Source organism: Solanum dulcamara, chromosome 9 (genome assembly GCF_947179165.1).
Source record: "Solanum dulcamara chromosome 9, daSolDulc1.2, whole genome shotgun sequence".
Lineage (NCBI taxonomy): Eukaryota > Viridiplantae > Streptophyta > Magnoliopsida > Solanales > Solanaceae > Solanum > Solanum dulcamara.
In genome coordinates, this window is record NC_077245.1 from 13,126,405 (window position 1) to 13,150,110 (window position 23,706).

General features: G+C 33.7%; 1 protein-coding gene, 1 long non-coding RNA gene and 1 pseudogene across 2 annotated transcripts; all 3 read left to right on the forward strand.

Annotated features, from left to right (window-relative positions):
* LOC129904120 (F-box protein At5g07610-like) lies at positions 1 to 1,334 on the forward strand. Its single transcript, XM_055979652.1, has one exon. The coding sequence runs from the start codon at positions 72 to 74 to the stop codon at positions 1,332 to 1,334; it is 1,263 nt and encodes a 420-aa protein (XP_055835627.1). The 5' UTR covers positions 1 to 71.
* A 6,124-nt stretch (positions 1,335 to 7,458) lies between these two features.
* LOC129903539 (pentatricopeptide repeat-containing protein At4g11690-like) lies at positions 7,459 to 15,812 on the forward strand (annotated as a pseudogene).
* A 6,140-nt stretch (positions 15,813 to 21,952) lies between these two features.
* LOC129902187 (uncharacterized) lies at positions 21,953 to 22,621 on the forward strand. The gene is made up of 2 exons (XR_008770057.1): positions 21,953 to 22,051; positions 22,127 to 22,621. It is a non-coding gene; the product is annotated as an uncharacterized LOC129902187 (long non-coding RNA).
* The last annotated feature ends 1,085 nt before the right edge of the window (positions 22,622 to 23,706 follow it).

Sequence of the window (23,706 nt, forward strand, 5' to 3'; positions counted from 1 at the left end):
GCTAAATATTCAGCAAACTATATAATATAGTAATAAGTAACAGATGCTCCAACTCCTACACAGAAATCAGAATGAAGATAATCAAAATAACAACCTGCATATCATCATTTTCTGCAAATGAAGTGTTTTCTAATGAAGAACTGCTGATAGAGATCTTCCTCCATCTTCCAGTAAAATCACTCGTTCGATGCAAATGCGTCGGGAAAAAATGGAATTATTTAATCGCTAGCCCCGAATTCACCCGCCTCAGAGTCCCCTGTTTCAACTCTGCTCGTGGCCTCATTCTGCACTGCTCTTCTTTTTTGATCAACCCTTTTAACGAATTTGTACCCTTCACCCTCGAAAATCCAATTCAATCACCATTTCACATGCTCAATTTCGTTGACGATCCTTATGGAATTAGAATTCTGCAATCTTGTAATGGACTTTTGCTTTGTCGTAGCTTTCGCGTTCATGATCAGCCTAACGGAAACTATTATGTGTACAACCCAACGACACAACAATTCGTCACACTTCCAAGACTGAGAGGGTATAGACAAACTTCCAAGGCTGTTATTGGGATGAAACTAGCGTTTGATCCATGGAAATCGCCACATTATAAAGTGGTTTGCATTCGAATGTCTGATGAAGTGTTTCCTGATGATCAACACTATCAGGTCGACATTTATTCATCTGAAACTAAGAAATGGAGAGTCGTGGGACCACCTTTCCTTGCTCGTTACGATATAGGATTCGCGTATACTGGAGTTTATTGGAATGGTGCAATTTATTGGGAATGTGGTGACAACTCGTTACGTTTCAATGTGGAACGAGAAATGTTTGAAAAGTTTCCCATGCCTAGCATTGGTAGAAGTTGGGATGATGATAAGGAGAGTAGAGTTGCTTATTACGGAGAGTCTTGTGGATATTTGCATCTAGTACAAGTGTATAGCATTAAGAAGCTCACTTTCTACAACATTTATGAAATGAAAAATGACGGCATGGAGTGGTACTTGAAATACCAAGTGAATGTTGAAGATGTCGTTAACAAGTTCCCTCATATGATTCGACATTATCATGACTCAACAGACTGGAATTATTACTTAGCGATGAGTGTGCTTTGTGTTGTTAGAGGGGAGAAAGAGGAGGACACCTTCATGATTTTGCACATTCCCAAAATGGTCATACGTTATAATTTGAGGGATTACACATTTTACAAGCTATGTGAATTTGGAAATAATAGTATTCAAGAAAATCAATTTGAGGATGAAGATGAGGATTATGAAGACCCTATTTCCTTGCAATTTAATAGGTTTAGTGCTTTCCAATATATTGAATCTTTATTTTGTATGTGAGGTCAACTACTTTTATTTTTTTAATGTAATTTGGAAAAAACAATTTGTCTTCCTGGATTGACTTAATAAATATCTAAAATTTTTTAGGGTTTTTATTGTTCATGTAAGGAGTTTTTGGGCTTTGGAATTTTGCAACAAAGGAACCTACGTCCAGTTTTGGAGTGTGTCCATGAGGTCGAAGAAATCGATGAAGAAGAGAGATACTTTGAACAACTCTAACTTAAAAATGGCAATAAGGAAGAAGAGAAAGAAAAGAGAAACATGAGAAGAAGGGGGAAAATTAAGGTTAAATAGACAAAAAAGGGGGAAGAAGACCGTTGTGGAATCCACATTAGCTTTGTAAAAGCATCTTCATGCACTCAAGAGACATGAGAACACGTTTTGTTCCATGCCAGGCAAATGTGTATAAAAGTTACACATTATAGATGTTTCATGGGTTCAATAGGAAGATGACGTAATTGAGGTGCCTGAAAGGAAAAACTCAACAAGTTCAAGGATCTGTTTACCTATTCTGCCTTTATTATTAAAACATGAAACTAAAAAGAGCAACCTAAAAATTGACTTTTGTTCTAGTTAAATTAAGCACAAAAATAAATACGGAGAAGGGCCTACAATGTCCTTCAACTATTTGAATTGGTACAAAATTACCTTCCGTCCATCTTTTGACCCCCAAATACCCCTGACGTCAATATTTTGGTTCAAAAATGCTCTTATTTTTAACGGCTCACACTCATTAGGTGGATGGAGGACAATATTGTATCAAATCTCATAGTTTAAGGGTATTTTAGACCCTTATACGTTAAGTAGTAAAATCACCTTCCACTCCTTCACTTCCTCTCTCTTCCATTTTTTTTCTTTTGGAATCTTGTCCACAATTTTAAATTTTACTTTTTTTTAAACTTATGACAAAATAAGGGAGAAAAAAGGAAGAAAATAATAATGACATTCATATAGAAATAATTAGTTCAATAGAAAATAATTTAATAGCATCTTTTCTTTTGTTTGTACCCAAAATTTAAAATAAACAAAAAATAATAATCTTTTTTCCTATCCCACTCTTACCCCACCAAGATAATAATATAAACTAATAGAATATGAACATGTAAGTTCATTAAGTTTGAATCTCTGATATCCAAATTAAGAATAAGAGATTAAAAAAGAATAACAACAACAACAACAACAACCCAGTGAAATCCCACAACATGGGGTCTGGGGAGGGTAGAATGTACGCAGACCTTACTCCTACCAAGGTAGGACGGCTGTTTCCTGGAGACCCTCGGCTCAGTAAAAGCATAAATGCATAAAAAAATGTTAGATAAGAATAGAAAATTAAAAGCTTTATGAGAAAAACAACAAACAAATAACGAATAGATAACAAATAAATACAAATAAATAAATACAAATAACAAATAACGATTAAATAAATAATGATAGCGTCACAGGTTCAATAGAGTAATCAAAGCATAGAAAGTAATAAATAATAACATAAATAACAGAAATCAGAATTCACAGCGCAAGAGATCGTAATGCACTACTACGCCTATGAATAGAGAAGAATAACGAGACTATGAACTAGCATTCTACCCTAATGTGGATCCTCCACACCCTCCTATCTAAGGTCATGTCCTCCGTAAGTTGTAACTGTGCCATGTCCTGTCTAATCACCTCTCCCCAATACTTTTTTGGCCTACCCCTACCTCTTCTGTAACCATCCATGGCCAGCCTCTCACACCTCCGCACTGGGGCATCTGTGTCTCTCCTCTTCACATGTCCATACCATCTCAGTCGCATTTCCCGCATCTTGTCTTCCACCGAGGCAAAAAGAGGAAATGAACAAGACAATTGGATAATTAATAGAAAATTTTATGTTAATAAAAAATAATAATATTTTTTAAATAGACATTCCGACACGAATTTTAGATGGATCCTCAGTTATGAGTTGGGTTATAATAAATTGAGCACTAATCTAAAATGGGCCAATAGAAAGATATCATGAAATTAATATTTTTTTGAATATTATTTTCAAGCATATTAGGTCAAAATATGAATTATATGTGATTTTTGTTATTTATTTGAGAATGCTTTAAATTTAGGCCAATATAATAAATAAATATTTAATGATTTTACGTTAGGAGGGTTGTTAAAAATAAGGGCAAATATAAGCCAAAGGGTTAATATAGAGGATATTTTTGAGTCAAAAGATTGACGTCAGAGGTATTTGAGGACCAAAAAATAGATGAAAAATAATTTTATACCAATTCAAATAATTGAGGGGCATTTTAGATCTTTCTCCGAAATAAATAAGAAGAAGAGAAACAAAGTGTTGAAGAAGAAGAGAAACAAAGTATTTAGGTTTAGTTATAATTTTTTTTTTTTTTTGGGTTAGACTTTCAAGTTGTTTGTCTTTTTAACTTCTCTGTCTTAAAGTAAGCAAGTGAGACCCACGAATTGACTTGTCAAGTAATAATATTGATTAATGATTATGTGACTCATAAAATAAAACGTTAGTCGATGAATGTATAAATGTTGTACTAATATTTCATTTCGTTTATCAAAAAATATTTTATATTAATTTTGAGATCTATTATTTCTACTACTTTCTAATTAATGACCTCATCAAAAGCATTTTCTATGTTACTAAAGAGGAGATTTGCGTTTTAATTGACAGTATTGTAAAATGCAGTTTTCGATTAATCACTGACTTCAACGACTGAGAATTTGAGAATTCGTTCGCTTTAACTAATAGAGATCAAAATTGCTTTATATACATAAACTTGAAGGACTAAATATGTGCAGGGCTATACTTGGACTAAATATGTGCAGGGCTATACTTGGACTAAATATGTGTAGGACTATATTTGAAGGACAATATTAAACCTAACCCAAACTTAAGGATGATTTTTGTCTGAATAAAGGAGAAGCTCTTACTTTTGGATAGCTTTCCTCTGCATAATGTTTTTCCTCCACAGCAACTCTTTCTCAACAGAGCAAGTTGAATTGACTAGTTAAAATAAAAGCATTAATTTTTGATTGTTGGAAGGATATATATATATATATATATATATATTTTAGAGATTTGATGTGAATGTTTACACTTTTAGTACTTTTCTTCAGCTTTTACTTTATTTCCTCTTCATGATAATTACTGCTTTCTCTGTTCCATTAACATCCTTTTGTTTTTAATGCATTAAAAAAGAACGTTACTTTATCATAATTAGAATTAATTTAGTTAAACTTTTTTTGTATCCTTAATGAAACAAATCTCAACCACGTAAATATCTAAGAATATTATTTTACACTATAAGTTTCAAAAATTATTTTTATTTCTTTAAAAATTATATCAAGTTAAACGATATCACATAAAATGAGACGGACAAAATAATATATGAAAATGGCTACAACAAGCAGCTCTTGGTCGACATGCTTACTTGCCGATCAAGGGGCAATTTGGATATATCAGAAATTAATTGCTCTGAATGGCTTGTACTAAATGCTACTATTGTTATATTATTGCTTTGTTGGAAAAAATGTCAAAGCACATTTCTATATAGAAAAGGGCCAAGAATATCCCTAACTTATTGAAAATAACTTTAAAATATTTTCTTTTACTTTTTGGTTTAAAAATACTCATAACCTATTGAAAATGACTCAAAAATATCCTTTTTCTCTACTTTTTGGTCTAAAAATACCCTCTATTTTTGTTTTTGGTTTAAAGATACCCCTTCTTCCATTTTTTAGTCTAAAATTACTCTCAAACTAAATTTAATTATAGGAAAAAGGCTTAAATATGCCATTGAACTTTGAAAAAAGACTCATCTATACGACTATACCATCCGTTAAAAATCTGGCTCATTTATGCTATTTTTATTTGAGAAAGGGTTCATCCATGCCATTATTTGTAAACTAAAAATATTTTTCGTTTGCAAAACTATTTTGTATACGTGGTCAATTATGATTCGGCCACGTCATTAACTAAGTTATTTTTTTAAATGAAAAAAGGTTCAAATATGCTATCGAACTTTGAGAAAGGACTTATTTATGCCATCCGTTAAAAGTTTGGTTCATCTATGTCATTTCAGTTAACAAATAATGGCATGGATGAGCATTTTCTCAAATAAAAATGGCATAAATGAGCCAAACTTTTAACGGATAACATAAATAAACCTTTTCTCAAAGTTCGATGGCATATTTGAGCCTATTCCCTTTAATTAAATTTAGTTTGAGAGTAATTTTAGACTAAAAGATGAAAGGAGGGGTATTTTTGAACCAAAAACAAAGGTGGCGGGTATTTTTAGACCAAAAAGTGGAGGGGAAGGGTATTTTTGAGTCATTTTCAATAGATTAAGGTTATTCTTAGACCAAAGGGTAAAAAATGAGTATTTTTGAGCCATTTTCAATAGGTTAGGGATATTCTTGGCTATTTTTCCTCCCTTTATTTATTTATATGTCCTCTGAAAAGGTAATACTGCCCTAACTTGTGGACCCCACCTTTGTGTAACTACCTGTTTCCGTCCTTATTGATAAATCAATGGGGGAGGAAGGGTCAAAAAGCTTTCGAGTATTGATTTTCACATACATACATGCATACAATGAAACAGTTAACAGGCATATATGACACAGACGGGAAAACAAACCATCAACTACCTCGAAATCAAGCCTTGAAAACTCTACACAGTTGGAGTTTTCTCTTTTCGAAGTCTTCGGCTTGTTCTTGGTCTAAAAACAATTACACATATGCAAAAGATCAATAAAATAGCCTAATTTATCCTGATTATAACAAAATACTAGTCCTTGGCCAAACTCATGATCCGAATGCCCAACTAGGGCTTTTCCACCATTAATTTCAATCGAAAACCCTCCCCCAAGGATAATCAACCATGATTCTAAGTTCTAAGAATCAAAATACGAATTAGCGAAAAAATTAGCTTACCTTTGGAGCGAAAATTTATGAAAAAATGAAGAGAACTAAGAAATTTCAGATTCCGTAAAATTTGAATATGAAGTAATTTTTGTTAGGAATTAAGACTACTAATAGTTTCTACTTCAAGGAGGGTAAAAGTTATTAAATGCTTAAATTTAAAGAAGTAAATAAGATTACTGATAATTCAAAGAGAATTCGAATAAAAAATATTAAGTTTAGAATGGTATTTATGTATTTGATTTTTTTTTTTTATAGTTCTTTAATCAAAAGAGCGTGTGCATTGTTTTTGACTAAAAAGTACATAATGATTTGTTCTCTCCGATCCAATCCAATTACGACCCTCCCTCCCCCCGCAACCAAAAAAAAAAGAAAAAAGAAGTTGTTTCCCTATATGCAAAGAAAGGAATATAAAATATGAAGATTAAACATCTCAATTTACATATTTATTCTTTGTTTCGAAAGCTTTAATAGTTACATAATATATCATTTTCTTATAGCCATCAAACGGTATTCAGTACCTATCGAAATTCAATTAACTTATATTCACATTGCCTGGGGCTTGTAAAGAGGAAGCTGTTCTTTTTCACGATTCAAACTTGAGATTTCTAGTAAAGGATATGCGGAGATCTCATTCATGTACAATACTTATTGATGATTAAAATTATATATATAGGATTTCGACAGAATTCGATAGATTTGAGTAAACAAAAAAAGTTATGATTCTAAAATCATAAAATCTTGGATGAGCCTCTTAAATATACCATCAAAAATCCAGGATATAAAATATCTTTTTGGATATATAGATATACAAATCATGTGAACACTTACATTTTGTGCCTATTAAGAAACCTTAATGGCGTGTGGAATAGTTTAATCCATGTTATGATTAATTAAACCTTTAACAAGTTATTTTTTATGCGGGATGTGATAAACAAAGATATTTTATGAGTTGAGATATTCATAGAATTATTTTATCTAATATAATATAATCTAATAATTGGCTAATACCTCAAATCAAATATAAGGTAAAATTATTCTCAAATTTTATCCAAAATTATTATTCTTATTCCACCTACCAAAAGCACCAATATCCCATCCAAAAGCCTATTTATACTCAAAAACGTTGATATCCTCTCAACATTCCAAGACAACTCTATATTATTTAAATCTTCAATTTCTTCCTTCCCCCATTTTGTACAAACAATGGCTGGTGAACCAAGAATCATGAAGATCAAATTTGAGTCTCCAACATCAGAATTTTATGCTCAAGTGAGAGAAAAAAGTAGTGTGAGAGAATTGATGAAAATAATCAAAAAGGTTTGGGGAGATGAATACATGAGACTTTATCATAAGTCTAAAGAAATGAAAAGCGATCAATTTCTATCTGCTTATAATATCAAAGATGGATCTATTGTCAAAGTTCAAGTTCTTGCAGAACCTCCTGATCATGATCATCAACCACTAAATGTTTGCACAAACAACTTCAAGTTCATGGAGAACAACAAAAAATTGAATAAGTTTTCAAATTCTTGGCTTAGTTCATTGTGTTTCTTGAGGTGTATATATATATGATACCTCTCTAGTTGTATGTAATTTTTACTTGATTTGAGGATCTTTGGAAAACAGTTTCTCTACTTTCACAAGATATCCTTCCCAAATTCTATTTGTGGAATTACACTGAATATGTTATTATTGTCTTGTAGTTTTATGTAATTTAATTATTGTTCCAAAGTTGATGCTAAAAATATAATGATTCCCAGAATGAAGGTTACTTCCATTTGTTGTATGAGTAAATATTCCATTGAATTATGCATACTCTTTCTTGTTGTCCTTATCGTGTCTAAAAAGAATCATCTAATGGAATGAAAGATAAAGAAAAACAAATGGTTTTCTAGGAACTACTCCTTTGATGGGTGTCACAATGACTTTAATTTATTTGCAATATTTTTATCTATAATTTTGCAATGTTATCGTACGAAATTTCTATGAATTAGGTTTATAATAACAACAAAATTAGGTTTATAATAACAAGGAAGTTTTTGCTTTTCGTGACTCCAAAATTAATGAATCATTTAGATCTTCGATTTTTAGTTCATTTTATTTTTTTTCGGTAGATTTCTTTGTTAATGTATTTTGGGTATTCATTTCATCATGGGGCTAAGTTAAATCATTCACAAACGAAAGAGCAAAGTTAGGCTTTTCAAATATTACAAGAGAAAATTTAGATCTATTTCTAATATAATATTGATTAGTTAGTGATTAAGGGCAATTTCGAGTGAAAATTATAATTTCAAGGATAAAAATAAGCTAAATTTTTAATGGGTGACAAAGTTAGATTTTTTTGTCAAAAAATACAAAGCAAATAAGAACTTTTTCCCTTGAATAAAATCTGAAAAATATAGTTTTGTTAATATAATCTTGTTACATAAAAGTAATTGAAGAATGGACGTACGTGTTACGTGTGATATTTAAAATCACAAAACAAATGTACGTATTACAAAATTAAATCTAAGAGAGGTTTGTGTAATTAATTCTCCCATTATCTAATCACTCTCCCATTATCTAATCACCTGGACCATCACTAACCAAATTTCGTCTGACAAAGGCATATAACAATATTTTTTTACTCTCATTTAATGATCCAGAAAAGTTGAAACAATAATTTTTGTTGTTGTTGTGCCATACCCACATTTAAATGACAGATAAATAAAACAAGTGAAATTGGAGACATAAGGGACCAATATGCCTTGGTGTAAGTCATTGTTAGTACCTAACCTAGAAATTCATTAATTAAAAGATGGACGATAAAAACAGGACGACCAATCAAAAACAATTTTTTTATTTTTACAATTCATAATATAGAAATAAGGCTACTTGCACACTATTATGCTATTGTTGTAGTTATAGACAATAAAATAACACACACATACATATATATATATATATATATATATATATATATATATATATATATATATATATATATATATATATATATATATATATATTACTCTTTCTTTTTTAATTTGTTTGTCTTATTTTGGCTTGATACAAAATTTAAGAAAATAAAAAAAATATTTGAGTATTACAGTCTTAAATTAAAGATATGTTATATCATATATATACCAAATGTCCTTTAATCTTGTGATTTTAAACATGTAATATGAAAAATTAGAATTAAATTGCTAAAAAAAGAAATATTTACTTTGAAACGGACCAAAAATATTATTTGAAATTATTTTCAACTGCATATATGGCAGGAGATTGAAATTGAGTTGATGAAGAGGGATAATTACACAAAAGATTGACTAAAGTGAGTAGAGTAGTTGAAAGGACTTTCTTTTGCAGCATAAGTATCAAATATGAGGACTTAATTGAAGCTTCCCAAAGTATATGGGGCCAATTTCGACTCCTTCAAAATCATACAAGCTAAAATTCATTTCACTAAGATCCTGTTTGAATTGACTTATAAGCTATTTATAAATTATTTTTAATTTTTTTGAAGTGTTTAACTGGCTAATTAAAATTATTTTATATTTAAAATAAATCTAATAAATAAATTTATTAATTAATTTATAAATTAAAAACTGTTTATAAATTAAAAAAAAAATTGAAATGCACCAACTTTTTTTTAACACAGTTTTCAGAAGTCCCGAAGAACTCCAAATTACACCTCTTTCCCTCTGTCGGGAATCAGTCACTGTCGAGTGTCGCCGGAAAACATGGCTGTTACCTCTTTTCGCCGGTAACTTATACTTATAGAACGTAACATTTAATTTCCGTCGGTAACCATTGAAATAAATGATTAATGTTGGAGCTCATATGGTGTACTTGCTATGAAAAGGCAAAATCGATATGCTTCCTTGTTCGAGTTTTTTCCGAAAGATGGTTAAGTTTGAAGTGAAATTTACAGTTTATTCGATGACAGTGGTAGTTGATGGATTATGTAAAATAGGGGGTTTTTCTAAGGCAAGAAAGTTCATTGATGAAAAATTTGCGAAACCAAATAATTGCACTTATAAAAAACTACTAAATGCATACATAAAGAAACCAGATTTTTTGGTTGTGAAGGTGATTTTGAGGACAATGGAGAAGGAATTATGGGATTTCGACGTTAAAAGTTACAAGCTTTTGATTAAACGTTATTTAACTTTGGGAGAATTTGGAGAAATTAATATGCCGTTTGGATTGACTTATTTTTAATCAGTTTATAAGTTGAAAACTGCTTAAAAAGCAGGTGATGACCAATTTTTTTTTTAATTTATAAGTTGTTTTCAACTTATAAACCGCTTAAAATAAGTTCATCCAAATAAACCTAATTATTTATTGGGGCTTATTTTAAGCACAAAATAACTTTAAGTTGACCAGCCAAACACTCAAAAAAAAAAAACTGAAAACAGTTTATAAGCCAATCCAAACGACCTTTGAGACATTATTTATGGAAATTGAAGAGAAAGGTATAAAACCAGATGTTCATTTATACACATCTATGATCAGTGGTTATTGTAAGTTTGGTAATGTTAGAAAGGCATATCAAGTGTTCGACGAAATGACTGAGGGAGGCCTTGTTCCTGATGGTCACACATATGGGGCTTTGATAAATGGCTTGTACAAGGCTGGTGAGATGCAAGCAGCGGAAGTTCTGCTTAATAAGATGCAAAGCAAGGGAATTTGTATTAATCGAGTCATATTTAATATGATGATGGATGGTTACTGTAAGCAGAGTAATGTGGATGAAGCACTGAGGTTACAGAGAATTATGGAGGATGAAGGACTTGAGCCTGATGCAAATGCTTATAATATTATTGCTATAGGCTTGCGTAAGCTAGATTTGCATGACGAAGCAAAGAGGTGGTTGCTCTCGATGGTGGATTGAAGTGTAGCGCCAAATGTATTGGCTTATACGACTTTGATCGATATTTATTGCAAGGAGGGTGATTTTGTTCAAGTGAAAAGGACTCTTAGTGAGATGGAGACTGTCACGACCCAAATACGGGTGTGATAGCACTCATCTCAACCCACCGAGATGAGTCAGCCTAATAACCAACGAAAAGTACACGCGAAAGTAATTGAGATAAAACAAGGTTTAACTTAGTCAAAAACAAATAAATAATCTCAAAATTCCCCAAGACTGGTTGTCACGTATACAAGCCACTAATAAATTACCGAAGTACGAAAGAGAATACAGTCACAATGTCTTTGTCTCTAGAATAGGACTAAAACATAATAAAAGAGTAAGAGGTGTCCGCTAGATGGATGTAACAGCTACCTCAACACTCGGAATGATAGCCTCAGATGTAGTAAAAAAAACAGTAGGAGATCAAGCAGGTCTGGGCTTACAACCTACACAAGTGTGGAAGCAAGAGGTGAGTACCAAACAACACAGTACTCAGCAAGTGGATAACTAAAACTAAGCAAAACTTAATAGATACAAGTACTCCTGTCCTCCCAACCGAACCTCCTTAACTACAACCTGCATAAAATCAGCCCAACTCTCCACTTGTACAATAATAACAGTAATACAGTCCACGAATACTCATCAATAGTCTCATCAATGAATCATATCAAGTCAAGTTCAGCATATACAGAGCAATAAAGGGGTAAACACGAATTCACAAATATCAACAAAATGTGATGAAATGCAATGAGATGATGCATGTCTGTCCTATCGGTACACATCCGCTGAATTACAGTCCGGAACCCATGGGGGACATTTCTGTCCATGTAACCTGCCACGGAGCGTGTGGCCCGTCCCCTCAATATATATATCCTGCCACGGAGCGTGTGGCCCGACCCCTTTATTTCATAATACCCGCCACGGAGCGTGTGACCCGACCCCTTTGTTTCATATTACCTGCCACAGAGCGTGTGGCCCGACCCCTTTTGTTTCGTATCATTTTCAGTCTCACATAATATGTCAGAACCAATGCAATCAATTCATGTTCATATAATTCACGATAATAACATGACAACAATAATAATTTTTCCTATCTTACATCAACATAGTCATTTCACATGTCCAAGATAAACCCATAATCACAACATATCAATTCCACCAATACATGTCATTAGATCACCATTTTATACCCCTTATCTCCATTTTTAAAGCCAACCATACAGTCAATAACCCACTCCAATTCTCATTACTCCCCAATACACATAACACGAAAATACAAGCATCTAGAACCTTAAACTGAGGTTTAGAAATTCACTTGCCTTAATTAATCAAGCAATTACTCCGGTACTTGAGCCTTCCCTTTTCGTTGGGCCTCCAAATAAGTATAATCTAATCAAATAAATAACCACAATAAGATTTTGAAACTAACAACACCCATATTATTATATGTCTAGCCTAGACCCAAAACCTATCCAAATCTATAATCAAGTTCCTAATGTTGATGTCAAATAACATGTCAACTCTCATATTTTTAAATTTTAAGCCTAGGGTTAGGTTCTAATTTCCCCAATATCATAAATTTAATGGAATTCATAAAATATAATATACCTAATATTTAATTATCTATCTCAATATATTAAAATTCGGGAACTAACTCATTCTATGTCATTGAAGTCAAATCTGAAATTTTCTTTCCGATTATGTTCACTCATGATAAAATAAACACACATGTCAAATTTCAGCTAAAACGGATCGTTATTCGATCCCCAAATCAAGATTTTATATGAAGAACCCTAGGGTCATATTTTCTTATTTCAACATTGTTTCTCCACCAATATACCCTAAAAATATGTTCATAATCACATGAAAATTTAATGGAAAGGATGAGAATAATTACCTTGATGCTTTGGAATGAAAATTCCTATTTTTCTCTTCTCCTTTATTTTTCTTTCCCCCTTTCTTTTCTTTCTTCCTCCGTATTTTTTTCTTTCTAATTTTTTTTTCTTTTCATCGGCGTATCGTTACATCTGATGGCATTAAGCCATCAGATTTTATATATATATATATATAATTTTTTTTCTTTTATTATTATTCTTTTTCCTTTTCCAAACTAATTATGTATTAAAATTTACAAATCCTACTAATCTATTTTAATAAATATAAGAAAAGTGGTATAAGGTATTAAATAAATTAACACTTTAGCCCATCAATTAAATTAATCCTCTAAAATTATCTCTCAACTAATTAACCAAAGTTATCGAATAGTCCAAATAACCCATTAAAATTTTACGGGAAGGGTCTCGTATGAAAGGAGGAGGGCTCATTCTCAAAATGACCTAATGGGTCATTACAGAGACCAAGGGAATTAAGCCTAACACGGAAACGTACAACGCCCTGATAGATGGTTATTTCAAGCATGGAAATTTTATTGACGCAAAAAGGGCAATTATTGAGATGGAAACCAAAGGAGTTAAGCCTAACACGACAACATACACTGCGTTGATAGATGGTTATTGCAAGCAAGGAGATTTTGTTAAAGCTAAAAGGACACTTATTGAGATGGAAAGTAACAGAGTTAAGCCTAACACCCAAACATACACTGCGCTGATAGATGGTTATTTTTAGAAAGGTATGATGAATGAAGCTTATAAGCTAAGAATTTTCATGGAATCTCAGGACTTGATACCTAACGTCTATACATACACCTCACTTGTAAAAGGGGAAGCAAATCAGGAAAGGTAGATGATGCTCTGATGCTTTTCAACGAGATGCCTACACTGGGTTTAGTTCCGAATATTGTGACTTACACATCACTGATTTCTGGCTTATCAAAAGCAGGTAGATCAGGTGAAGCCCTCCGATTATGCAATCAGATGATAGAGGCAGGCGTAATACCTGATGCTGCTGCATACTCTGCACTAACTGTGAGAAATTCTTCGCTATGAACTTGTACATCGTGAACTTTATTTGGATTAGATTTAGCCAGTCGGAGGTATATATAGCAGATTGTTTTTTTATTAAACTGGAATTCACTGAGTTGAACCATTAGATACTGTACATGTGCTTGTGTATATTTTATTGCTGTAGAATGCTTCTGCCATGTCTAGAGTTTGTATTCTAATATGTCCATGTGCATGTCAAAAGGATTAAAATTAAGGACCATATCTTGTGCTTCTTGAAAACAAAAGTCTTCATGTGCAGTATACAGGTGTAGACCCCATACTTGTAAATTGTAACCTGATATCAGTTTGCATGTTGAAAATATAAAGATTAAGAGCCATTGCATGTTGCATATATAGAAAAGAAAATTCTGCATGGTTAGTATTTCAGATATACTCGGGAGTGTTATCGAAGGCAAAAAGCTTAAGCTTTGTTGGGACTTAAGCCTTTAAACGCAAAGTACAATTAAAGCATGGACTTTAGTGGAAAGGGTGCAAATGAAGGATAAAGTAAAACACGATGAATGTAATTTAAGAACAATAATTATGTGTACGAATGAGAATTATAGTAAGGATAAAAAAATTTAGAAATTTATGTTTAAGTTATTGTTTAGTGTCGCCTCCTTAGGATAAAGCCCATTGGTGTTAAAGTGTAGGTTTTAGTACCTTTGTGGCTGGGTGAAGCACTCAACCTGTTTTTCACCTAGCATCCGAGTCTTTGACCACACTAATACTTGGTTTATACAATCTCCACAATCTTCTTTTCTGATTATTACCCTTCTGGAAATTGTAGTTGTTGGCGGGACAACTGGAGGAACAAAGGTCCTCTAGCCAATGATTACCATGAAACTAAGAAGAGTACCGAGACTCTAGTAAGACATTTCATTACCCATGGAACTTGGGACAATACAAAGATGCAGAACATCCTATCAGATAGCACAATTCAGCATATCAAGACCATTGGAATTGGCAAGCATGACACTCAAGACAAGGTCTTTTGGGACCTAACAGAAGATGGGAAATGGTCCAACAAATCAACTTGTAATTCGATTAGACAAAGGAAACCAACAGGCCACTATATTGCTCAGGTATGGAACTCCAACATTCCTTTTAACATCTCATTTTTAGTTTAAAAATTCTGGCAGGGCAAACTTTCCTTTGACGAAGTCATAAGCAGATTTGGTATTCTGAAGGATACTCTATGCAACTGCTGCACTCTTCCTAAAAAGAGAATCAGTGCAACATGTTTTTCTTCATCGAGAGGCAGCTCAATGTGTGGAAGCACTTTGGAGGACCACTAGGAATCAGAATTCAGACAAACACCTTCAGGCACATGATTTACAACTGGTGGAATCAAAAATCAAATAATTCCATCCACAAGCTAGTTCTTCAAACTATACCAGGTCTCATCTGTTGGGAGATTTGGAAACAAAGGTGCGAGTGTAATTATGGAAGCTAAAGGAATTTCAACAGATATATGATGATCCAACACATTGGGGGGAACATTCAAAGTATAATTGCTAAAGCTTATCCAAAAGTTGGTTTGACCATTACCTTGTATCACTCTTTGTGAAAAACTTGTTGTATGCTGGAAGTTCCCTGAAAATGGTGTCCTGAAATTGAAAACTGATGGAAGCTACTGCCCTGCTAGTGGAAAATCTGGTTTGGGGAGAGTTTTGAGGGATGATAGAGGCAATCTCATCTTGGGCTTTCTCCTCACCTTCGAGTTGTAGCAGCAGCACAGAAGCAAAAGCGAAGGCTGCTAGTTATGACTAATAGCGTGTTTGGATTATTATTTTTTTGACTTATAAGCTGTTTTCAACTTATAAACTGCTTAAAATAAGTTCATCCAAATAAACTCAACTATTTATTGGGGTTTATTTTAAGCACCACTCTTTGGTCCTATTTCAGATGATTGTGAACAACCAGCAATCCAACTACAAGCTGAATTTCATTACTGAGGAGATACAACAAAGAATAAAACAAGCTAATGTTAAAGCACCTCACTGCTTTAGAGAGGCTAACAAAGTAGCGGATCACCTGGCAAAGCTGGCTATGAACAGTAAAAAAGATTTTCTTTCGACTCCTTTCAACACCTTCCAGCCGGGGCAAAAAGGCCGTTCTATTTGGATATATGTCAAATGCCATCGATTAGATTGAGATATGATGATACAAGCTGTTTTGTTAGCTAAGTATAGATTAGTATCTTATTGCGGGGATTAGTTTGTAGATATTAGTCTCCTAACCCTCCTTTTCCGAAGTATAATGTGTTTTATCCTTGTGCTGTATTCTGAGGTAAGGCCAAGCTGTGGTATGAGAAAATAATGGATTAGTAACTTGAACAAAATATAAATTTATTTCTTGTATTATTAAAGGGGTGAATTTGATTATTGTTCAAAGTTGAGGAGGAGTTACATAAATTTTTTTATACGAAAAAAGATCAAAAATACCTTCGAACTATTTGAAATAGATCATGTGTACCCTTCATTTATTTTTGGTCTCAAATATATCCTCGTCGTTATCAAAGGAGACCACTAATACCCCTCCACTTAATAGTTAGCTATTTAAGCTGACGTGGCAGTGCCATATGAAAAAAATATCCACATGGATGGCTATGTCAGCCTTTCTCCCTCTTCCTCTTTAGTTTAAGAGTATTTTTGACTCTTTCTTTTCATAGTTTTTAATTTTTTTTCCAGAATTTTCTATATCACCACATACCTCTCTCCCTCCACAACCCTACCACTATTTTTTTTTTGTAGTTATTAATTATAATTTTTTTGAATTTTCTATACCACACATACCCCTCAACATCCCCCCCCCCCCAATTTTTTTTAAAAAAATAGTTTTTACTTTTTTTTCTGAATTTTCTGTATCTGGTGACATACAAAATTCCCGATCCCAAATTCTAAAATCCAATAGTGTAGCTCAAGCCAACACCAAGTGTGAGAATTTATTCATATACTCCCCCACCACAACCCCACCCCCCTCTCCCCCCCCCCAAAAAAAAACTTTGTTTTGAAGTTTTTTATATTTTTCTAGAATTTCTACACCACCACATACTCATCACCCACCCCTAAGGCTCCCCCTCAACACCCCACCATCCCCTTCAAAAAGAAATTAATTTTTGATCATGCCAACTTTAATTTTTATAATTTTTTTTATAAAAGTAAATTAAATAAGAAGTAGAAAATTTAGGAAGGGCTCAAGGGTGCTGCGGGGAGTGGGTGTAGAGAATCAAAAAAGAAAACGTTTAAAACAGTTTTTCAGAATTTTTTTTCTTGGGGGAGGGGGGGAGATTGGGTATGTAGTGGTGTAGAAAATTCAAAAAAATATTAATAACTTCAAAAAAGTTATTTTTCCGGGGAAGGGGGGAGGGGTTGTGTGTGTGTGTGTGGGGTATGTAGTAGTGTAGAAAATTTTAAAAAATAATTATAATTAATAACTAAAAAAATTAGTAGGTAGGGTTGTGGAGGGAGGGGTATGTGATGGTGTAAAAAATTCAGAAAAAATTAAAAATTATATAAAAAAAGATTAAAAACACCCCTAAACTCAAGAGGAAAAGAGAGAGACTGATATGGCCATCTATGTGAATATTATTTTTTCATGTGGTACTACCACATCATCTTAAATGACAAACCGTTAAGTGGAGGAGTACTAATGATCTCCTTTGGTAATGACGAACAGTGACGGATTCAAAAATTTAAAATATAAAAAAAAGGCTGAAATGTTGACAAACACTTTCAAACTATCAAATACCACCCCGGTTGGGACCAACTATCAACCACTGTAACATTAGGTGCACATCAAATATTGAATAAGTCTGGAAAGTCGGAAAAGTCTGCACCAAAGTCACTTGGCCTATCCATAGATCTTTCCGGAACATAATTTTTCTCTGAACTTTCCACCCTATAGTATATGTTCTATGCTAGCTTGGGCGAGAGGTTCTCCACACAGAGGTTCCATGAGTTCTAGTGACAAAATCAGTACACCAATGGTTTGTCTGTCCATATTTGCTTATGACCAGTTCCTTCCATAAGGCTTGATGTTCCCCATTGAATCTCCACAACCATTTCAGAAGCAGAGAGTTGTTTTGATTCCTTAAATCCCTGATACCCAGCCCTCCAGAGCTCTTATCTAGGTGAACAATTTCCCAATCCACTAAATGTAAGCCTCTATCCTTCTTGTTTCCCAGCCACATAAGTTTGTTAAACTTTTTAACCACTTTAGATGGAATAGGAAAGAGAGACGTAACATATGTGGGTAAGGAGTTCAACACACTGTTGATCAGGGTGATCCTGCCACCAAGTGAAAGATATTGGGCCTTCCAACGAGCTAATTTCTTCTCTGTTTTCTCCACAATTCCATCCCATATGTCCAAATCTTTGTGTCTATTTCCTGAAGGTGTGCCCAGATATTTGGTTGGTATGTTGTCAACTCTACACCCTAAAACCAGGGCCTGGATCTGCTCCACTACCTTGTTAGGAAAAAGACTGCTTTTCCTCTAGTTGACACACAGACCATAAACAACTTCAAAGACAATGAGAATTACCCTGATTTAGCTGTTTTGCTCTGCCTTTGCTTCACAAAAGACAACTATGTCATCTGCATAGAGAAAATGACAAACTTTCATTTCCTTCTATTCTGTTGGTAACTTTGAATCCCTTAATCCAGCTGTTGTTAATAGCCTTTCTCATCATACTGTTGAATCCTTCTAGATGAGTGATTTTCGTACTTGGTTCTTCCTGTTTAGTTGTTTTATCGAGAAAGGTTAGTGTTTATCTTAGTAACCAATATTCTTCTCTATGGACAATTTATAAGGCCAAAGATCTACCAGTTTTTCAGATGCTGCATTAATTCTTTTTCAGTATATTTTAAACTTGTTTCATTGTTTGCGGGCTGCCTTGTTCTTTTATCTTTTTTCTTGGAGGTCCAATACGTAATCCAAGTGACACAAAACTTCTTGTATGGTGGGTCAATTCACACCAGAACCAAGCATTTTTGGCAGTCTTCTCATAATTTAGCAAGTCATACTTGCCTACAATACGAGGATCGACAACTCTTCCCAACTGTCTGTCCTTACCCAATTGGATACCAATTCAACCAAATTTACCATTCCTTTGGGAAGATAAGGTCAATAACAGGCCAGCCAGTCTGCCACAGATTTCTCAGTTAGTTGTTGCCTTGTGAAATACTCTGGATCAAATAATAAAAAAACTTCCTTGCTCTTCTTTTGAGGAGTTCCACCAGCTACCTGCACAAGCTAGAAAGCTTATCAATGTTGATAAAGCTCAGATTCCTTCGTTTAGAGTCAGAGTCCATCCATGGATATTCTAGTATATCCAGTCTTGATCCTCATGTGTGTGTACCTGCAAATAGAAGGCCCAAGTATACCTATAAAAAAGAAATGCACGGCAGCTTTTGAAGAAAAAAGAGATGCATCTTTCTTTTCAACAAGAGGAATCACAGCTAATTAGAGTGCTACCAAGTTTCGTTTTTGGTTGCAACCCGAATTCCTGGGAGAATGAAATTCAAAAAATTGAGGAACGAAGTAACCTCATCCAATGGCCTCCTTCCTCTCCTTTAGAGTCGAGTCACTTCGTACCTTCCTAGCTGTCTAATTCAATCGTGCCAGTTGAAGGAAAGCCCGTCTTTTTTTGCCTACTCCTGTTGCCTAAAGGCAAATAGCTTCTTCAATAGCCAAGTCAAGCAGCAGGTTGAAGTCTTTGACGTAAGCCAGTGCCGATAGGTGTTTGATCAATTTCTGGGCCAATTCTCGATAGTCCAAAATCAAAAACTTTGTGTCCAAATTCAAATTTGGAAGGTCTGAGCCATATAGATGTCCTTAAGAGTTCTGTTTGCCATGTCGTAAGTAATTATCTTCTCATTCTTTTCATCGCAGTGCCCGATGATATGCCTTCGCCATTTTTCCAACCTTGGTTGTACGTGTATATACTACCTATATGTAGCATCTAGCGCGTAGAAGAGGTAACCACCCTATTTTTGGGTTACATACGATTCCTACAAGAACAAAAGATTACCCAAATGAGAGTCTGGCTTCATTTCAATGTTCTACATCTGATATATGGCAACAGTCTGAGTAGCAAAATGACATAAATGAAAGATATATTTGAATGTTGAGCATCAACGACATTGTTAGCTAGACCGTCTTCTAGTGCATTGCCTTCTCAAAGCTTATAAATGGAACTAATTGCTTCTCACTTCCCAATCGAATAATGTCTCCCACTAAAGAAGAGATCTTCCAAGGGAACAACCCATTCCCCTTGAAATCAGTTTTTAGTATGACTTTGCGATATGTTCTTTTTTTAAACCATTGCAGTCCCGCATGACTTTGCCTAGACTTCAGTGTGATTGTTTACGGAAATATTCAGAAATCTTCCTTCTGCCTTCATTAAAATACTGCTTCAATCTGTGGCTATATACTGAGCTAAGTCCTGAATTTTCTCTCGATACTCCATTTGCATTGAACTTAATCCTTTAATATGGTTTCAATTTTTGCTCGATTTTTATACTGGCTACACAGTTTAAATTGCTCCAGTAGCTCCAAAGTTCAGGCCATCTCTTTGAAGTACTTGACAAATCAGGATATAGCATATATACTAGATTATGTTGGCTACATTGCACTAGGATGATCCCTCTATCTATTGATACATCACTCCAAGGAATTATTACATGTCTGCATAAACTAGGTATTTCTGTAGAGTTTAGCACTCTGTTTCATCTGTCAAATATCGAAGCACCAGATAACTATACTATTTTTATCTTTTTCATATTGTTTGATTGATTACACTGAGCAAATCTAAATCTATATCTCCTCTCAAAAATTTCTATTACAGATAAATTGAGTGACCATGAATGTTTATGACTTTGATAGGTATGTTCTATTTTACACCTTTCTGGTACGTTACAGCTGTGATGTATTAAATTCTGAATATTTTATGTCCTCTGATGCAGTCTACAGTACCTTCAAGGACATTTTCTGTTGGGTTTAATTGATAAGTTGAATGAGAAATTGAGGGAAAAAGAAGTGGAGAGGAAATGATATGTTCTCTCTTACTTTATTAAATAAGCTTTGGTCCCACATAGGTGGTGGAAATGAAAAGTCTCCTATTTAAAAATAGAAGCACTCCTTCATGTTGCTAAAGGGTCAAGAAGTCGGCTCGGCTTCGGCTTCGGCTACGGCTTCGGATTTGGATTTGGATTTGGATTTGGTCAATTGATATGATTGATTGATAATCTTTTTGGACCAAATTTTCTTTAAATTTTTAATTAATTAATATTATTTATTTAATTAATTAATTAAGTGGAAAAAAATCCTGACCCGCGACCCGCGACCCGCGACCCGCGACCCGTTTCTTCCCGGATTAATTTAAAATTTCCCTCCGTTTTTTCCAACGGATTTTTGAATGGTTGCAACCTTGTCCGAAAAGTTGCAAACCTTCTCAACAGGCAAACCTTTTTCCAACAGGTGCCTTTTCTGAAAAGGTATCAACAGTCTATATATATCTGTAAAATCTTCAGAATGTTCCATACGAAATTCTGAACATACCATCTTCTTCTTCTTCTTTCTGCACTTCCTAAAATCGTGTGATATACATCCTTCAAGTGGTTCGCTGTCATCAAAGATTTGCAGTACCTCTACTTTGGTGAGTAATCGTTCTATCCTGGGAGGAAAGATTCCAAAAACCTCGGGTACTTTGAGGGGAATAATTTCCTTAAGGACACACTGTGCACTCAGTGGGCTCGATTCTGTTTCTGCATTAATATTTTCAGATTCTGTTTTTATTATTTTCAGAAGTTTCTGTTACTGTTTAATATTTTCCAATACAGTTTATTAACATTTTCTGCACTCATATGAAGACCATTTTAGCTGCATGTGCTCGATCATCAGTGGAGCACTGTGAACTTCTTCTTCTGCATTCCTCATTTTCCTTAGACTCAGGTCACCAACTTTCCTCTCTTTCTAAATTTGTGAAAGACAGTTAGTATCAGTTTGTTGATACACTAACTTTTTCAGATAGAGTATAGAAAAAAGATTCAATTACAGTTGAGTGGAAAGGCGAGTTGTAAACCCTGAAGAGATTATTGAAAGAGAAGTTTTGATGAAGGTGATGAGCTATGAAGACGTCGAAAAGGTGAGGACAATGTTGAAAGAACTGAAGAGGTAGTAGAGCATGACAATGCTGCATTTATGCCACATTCTAATGATATGTTGCTTGGTTACTTTACCATGAAAAGTCCAGTTCCTTCGTGAACAATGTTCAGAATCAACAAGGGTTCATAAAATGAAGAGAGTATGTTATTGGGGTGCAGCCTCACTATTTTATTCGTTACGACAGATAGATAGAATGGAGTTACTCAAAAAGTTAGAAACAGGGGAATTAAAGGAAGCTGGGGGATTTTTTTTTTCCTTTTGGGAATGTATTAAACATTGTTGTATATTTTTGAAATTCTTGCTTTATTTAGGAATATTATGTGATGTGAAATAATGACAATCGTGATTTTTGTTAAATATTATGGATCTTGTATTGACTTGAAAATCTTTTGTGCATTTTGTTATACTTGTTGCGAGTATATGTATGGCCAAAAATTGCTATAATGGGATGTGCATTAAAAGAAGTAAAACTAATTATGCTTCCCTTAGCGAGGAATTTATCCCTCGCCAAAACATTTGCGTGAGGGAACTTCCTATAATAATAATAAAGAATGTACAAATCAAACTTGCTAATCATTTTACATCAGGAAAAGACTTGTTATAGGTCATAATACGAATTCAAAAGTTCCTTCCCTCACTAAAATTTAAAATCAATAATAAGAAATAGATAAAGATAAAGAATGCATAAACCAAACTTGATAATGATTTTTCATTTTGAAAAAAATCTTATTGTTAAACTTAATAATAAGAAATAGATACAAATGAAGAATTCACAAATCGAACTTAATAATCGTTTTTCACCATGAAAAAAATCTTACTATAGTTCATAAGGGACCAATACAAATTCAAGATTTTTAAATTAATGAGGAATATATAACGAACCCAATTTTCAGAAGCAACTCATAAATGTATTCCAATTACACAATAGGGAAACAATAGAAGTTCTGGGAAATAACAATAAGTATAAGACTGAATTAAAGGATAGTAAGAACTAGAAAGAGACGAGAAGCTAAAAACTCACAAAGGGGACGAGGGAATATAGACTCTTCATAACCATTTGCATAAACTGTTCTTTTAACTAGTTGTTAATTGGGCCTGAATTCCAAATCAATCTTTGTGAAGGCCTTCTAATTTTGTTGCTTCTTTACTGCCCAATAACTAATTGTATGGCATCCGAGTAAATATCGACATTGGGCCGAGACTGGTTCATAACAGAATAATTACACAACATATTTAAGGCATTTTCTTTTGCTATAACAACAACAACAAAAAAAAAATCAGTTTTATTAGAGGTTGAATGTCTCTTTCTCAAGTGGGGCCCACTTAAAAGTGGGCAAGTTGCCCACTTGAGATTGTTGCACTGCTTTCTCATCTTCTATAAATGTCGTCCTTGGCATTGAGAAGAGAGGACACAGAAACGAAAACAAGAAAATCAATTCTAC

Excerpts from the sequence above, each read along its gene's own strand:
- LOC129904120 (XM_055979652.1), top strand. The coding sequence starts at position 72 with ATGAAGATAATCAAAATAACAACCTGCATATCATCATTTTCTGCAAAT.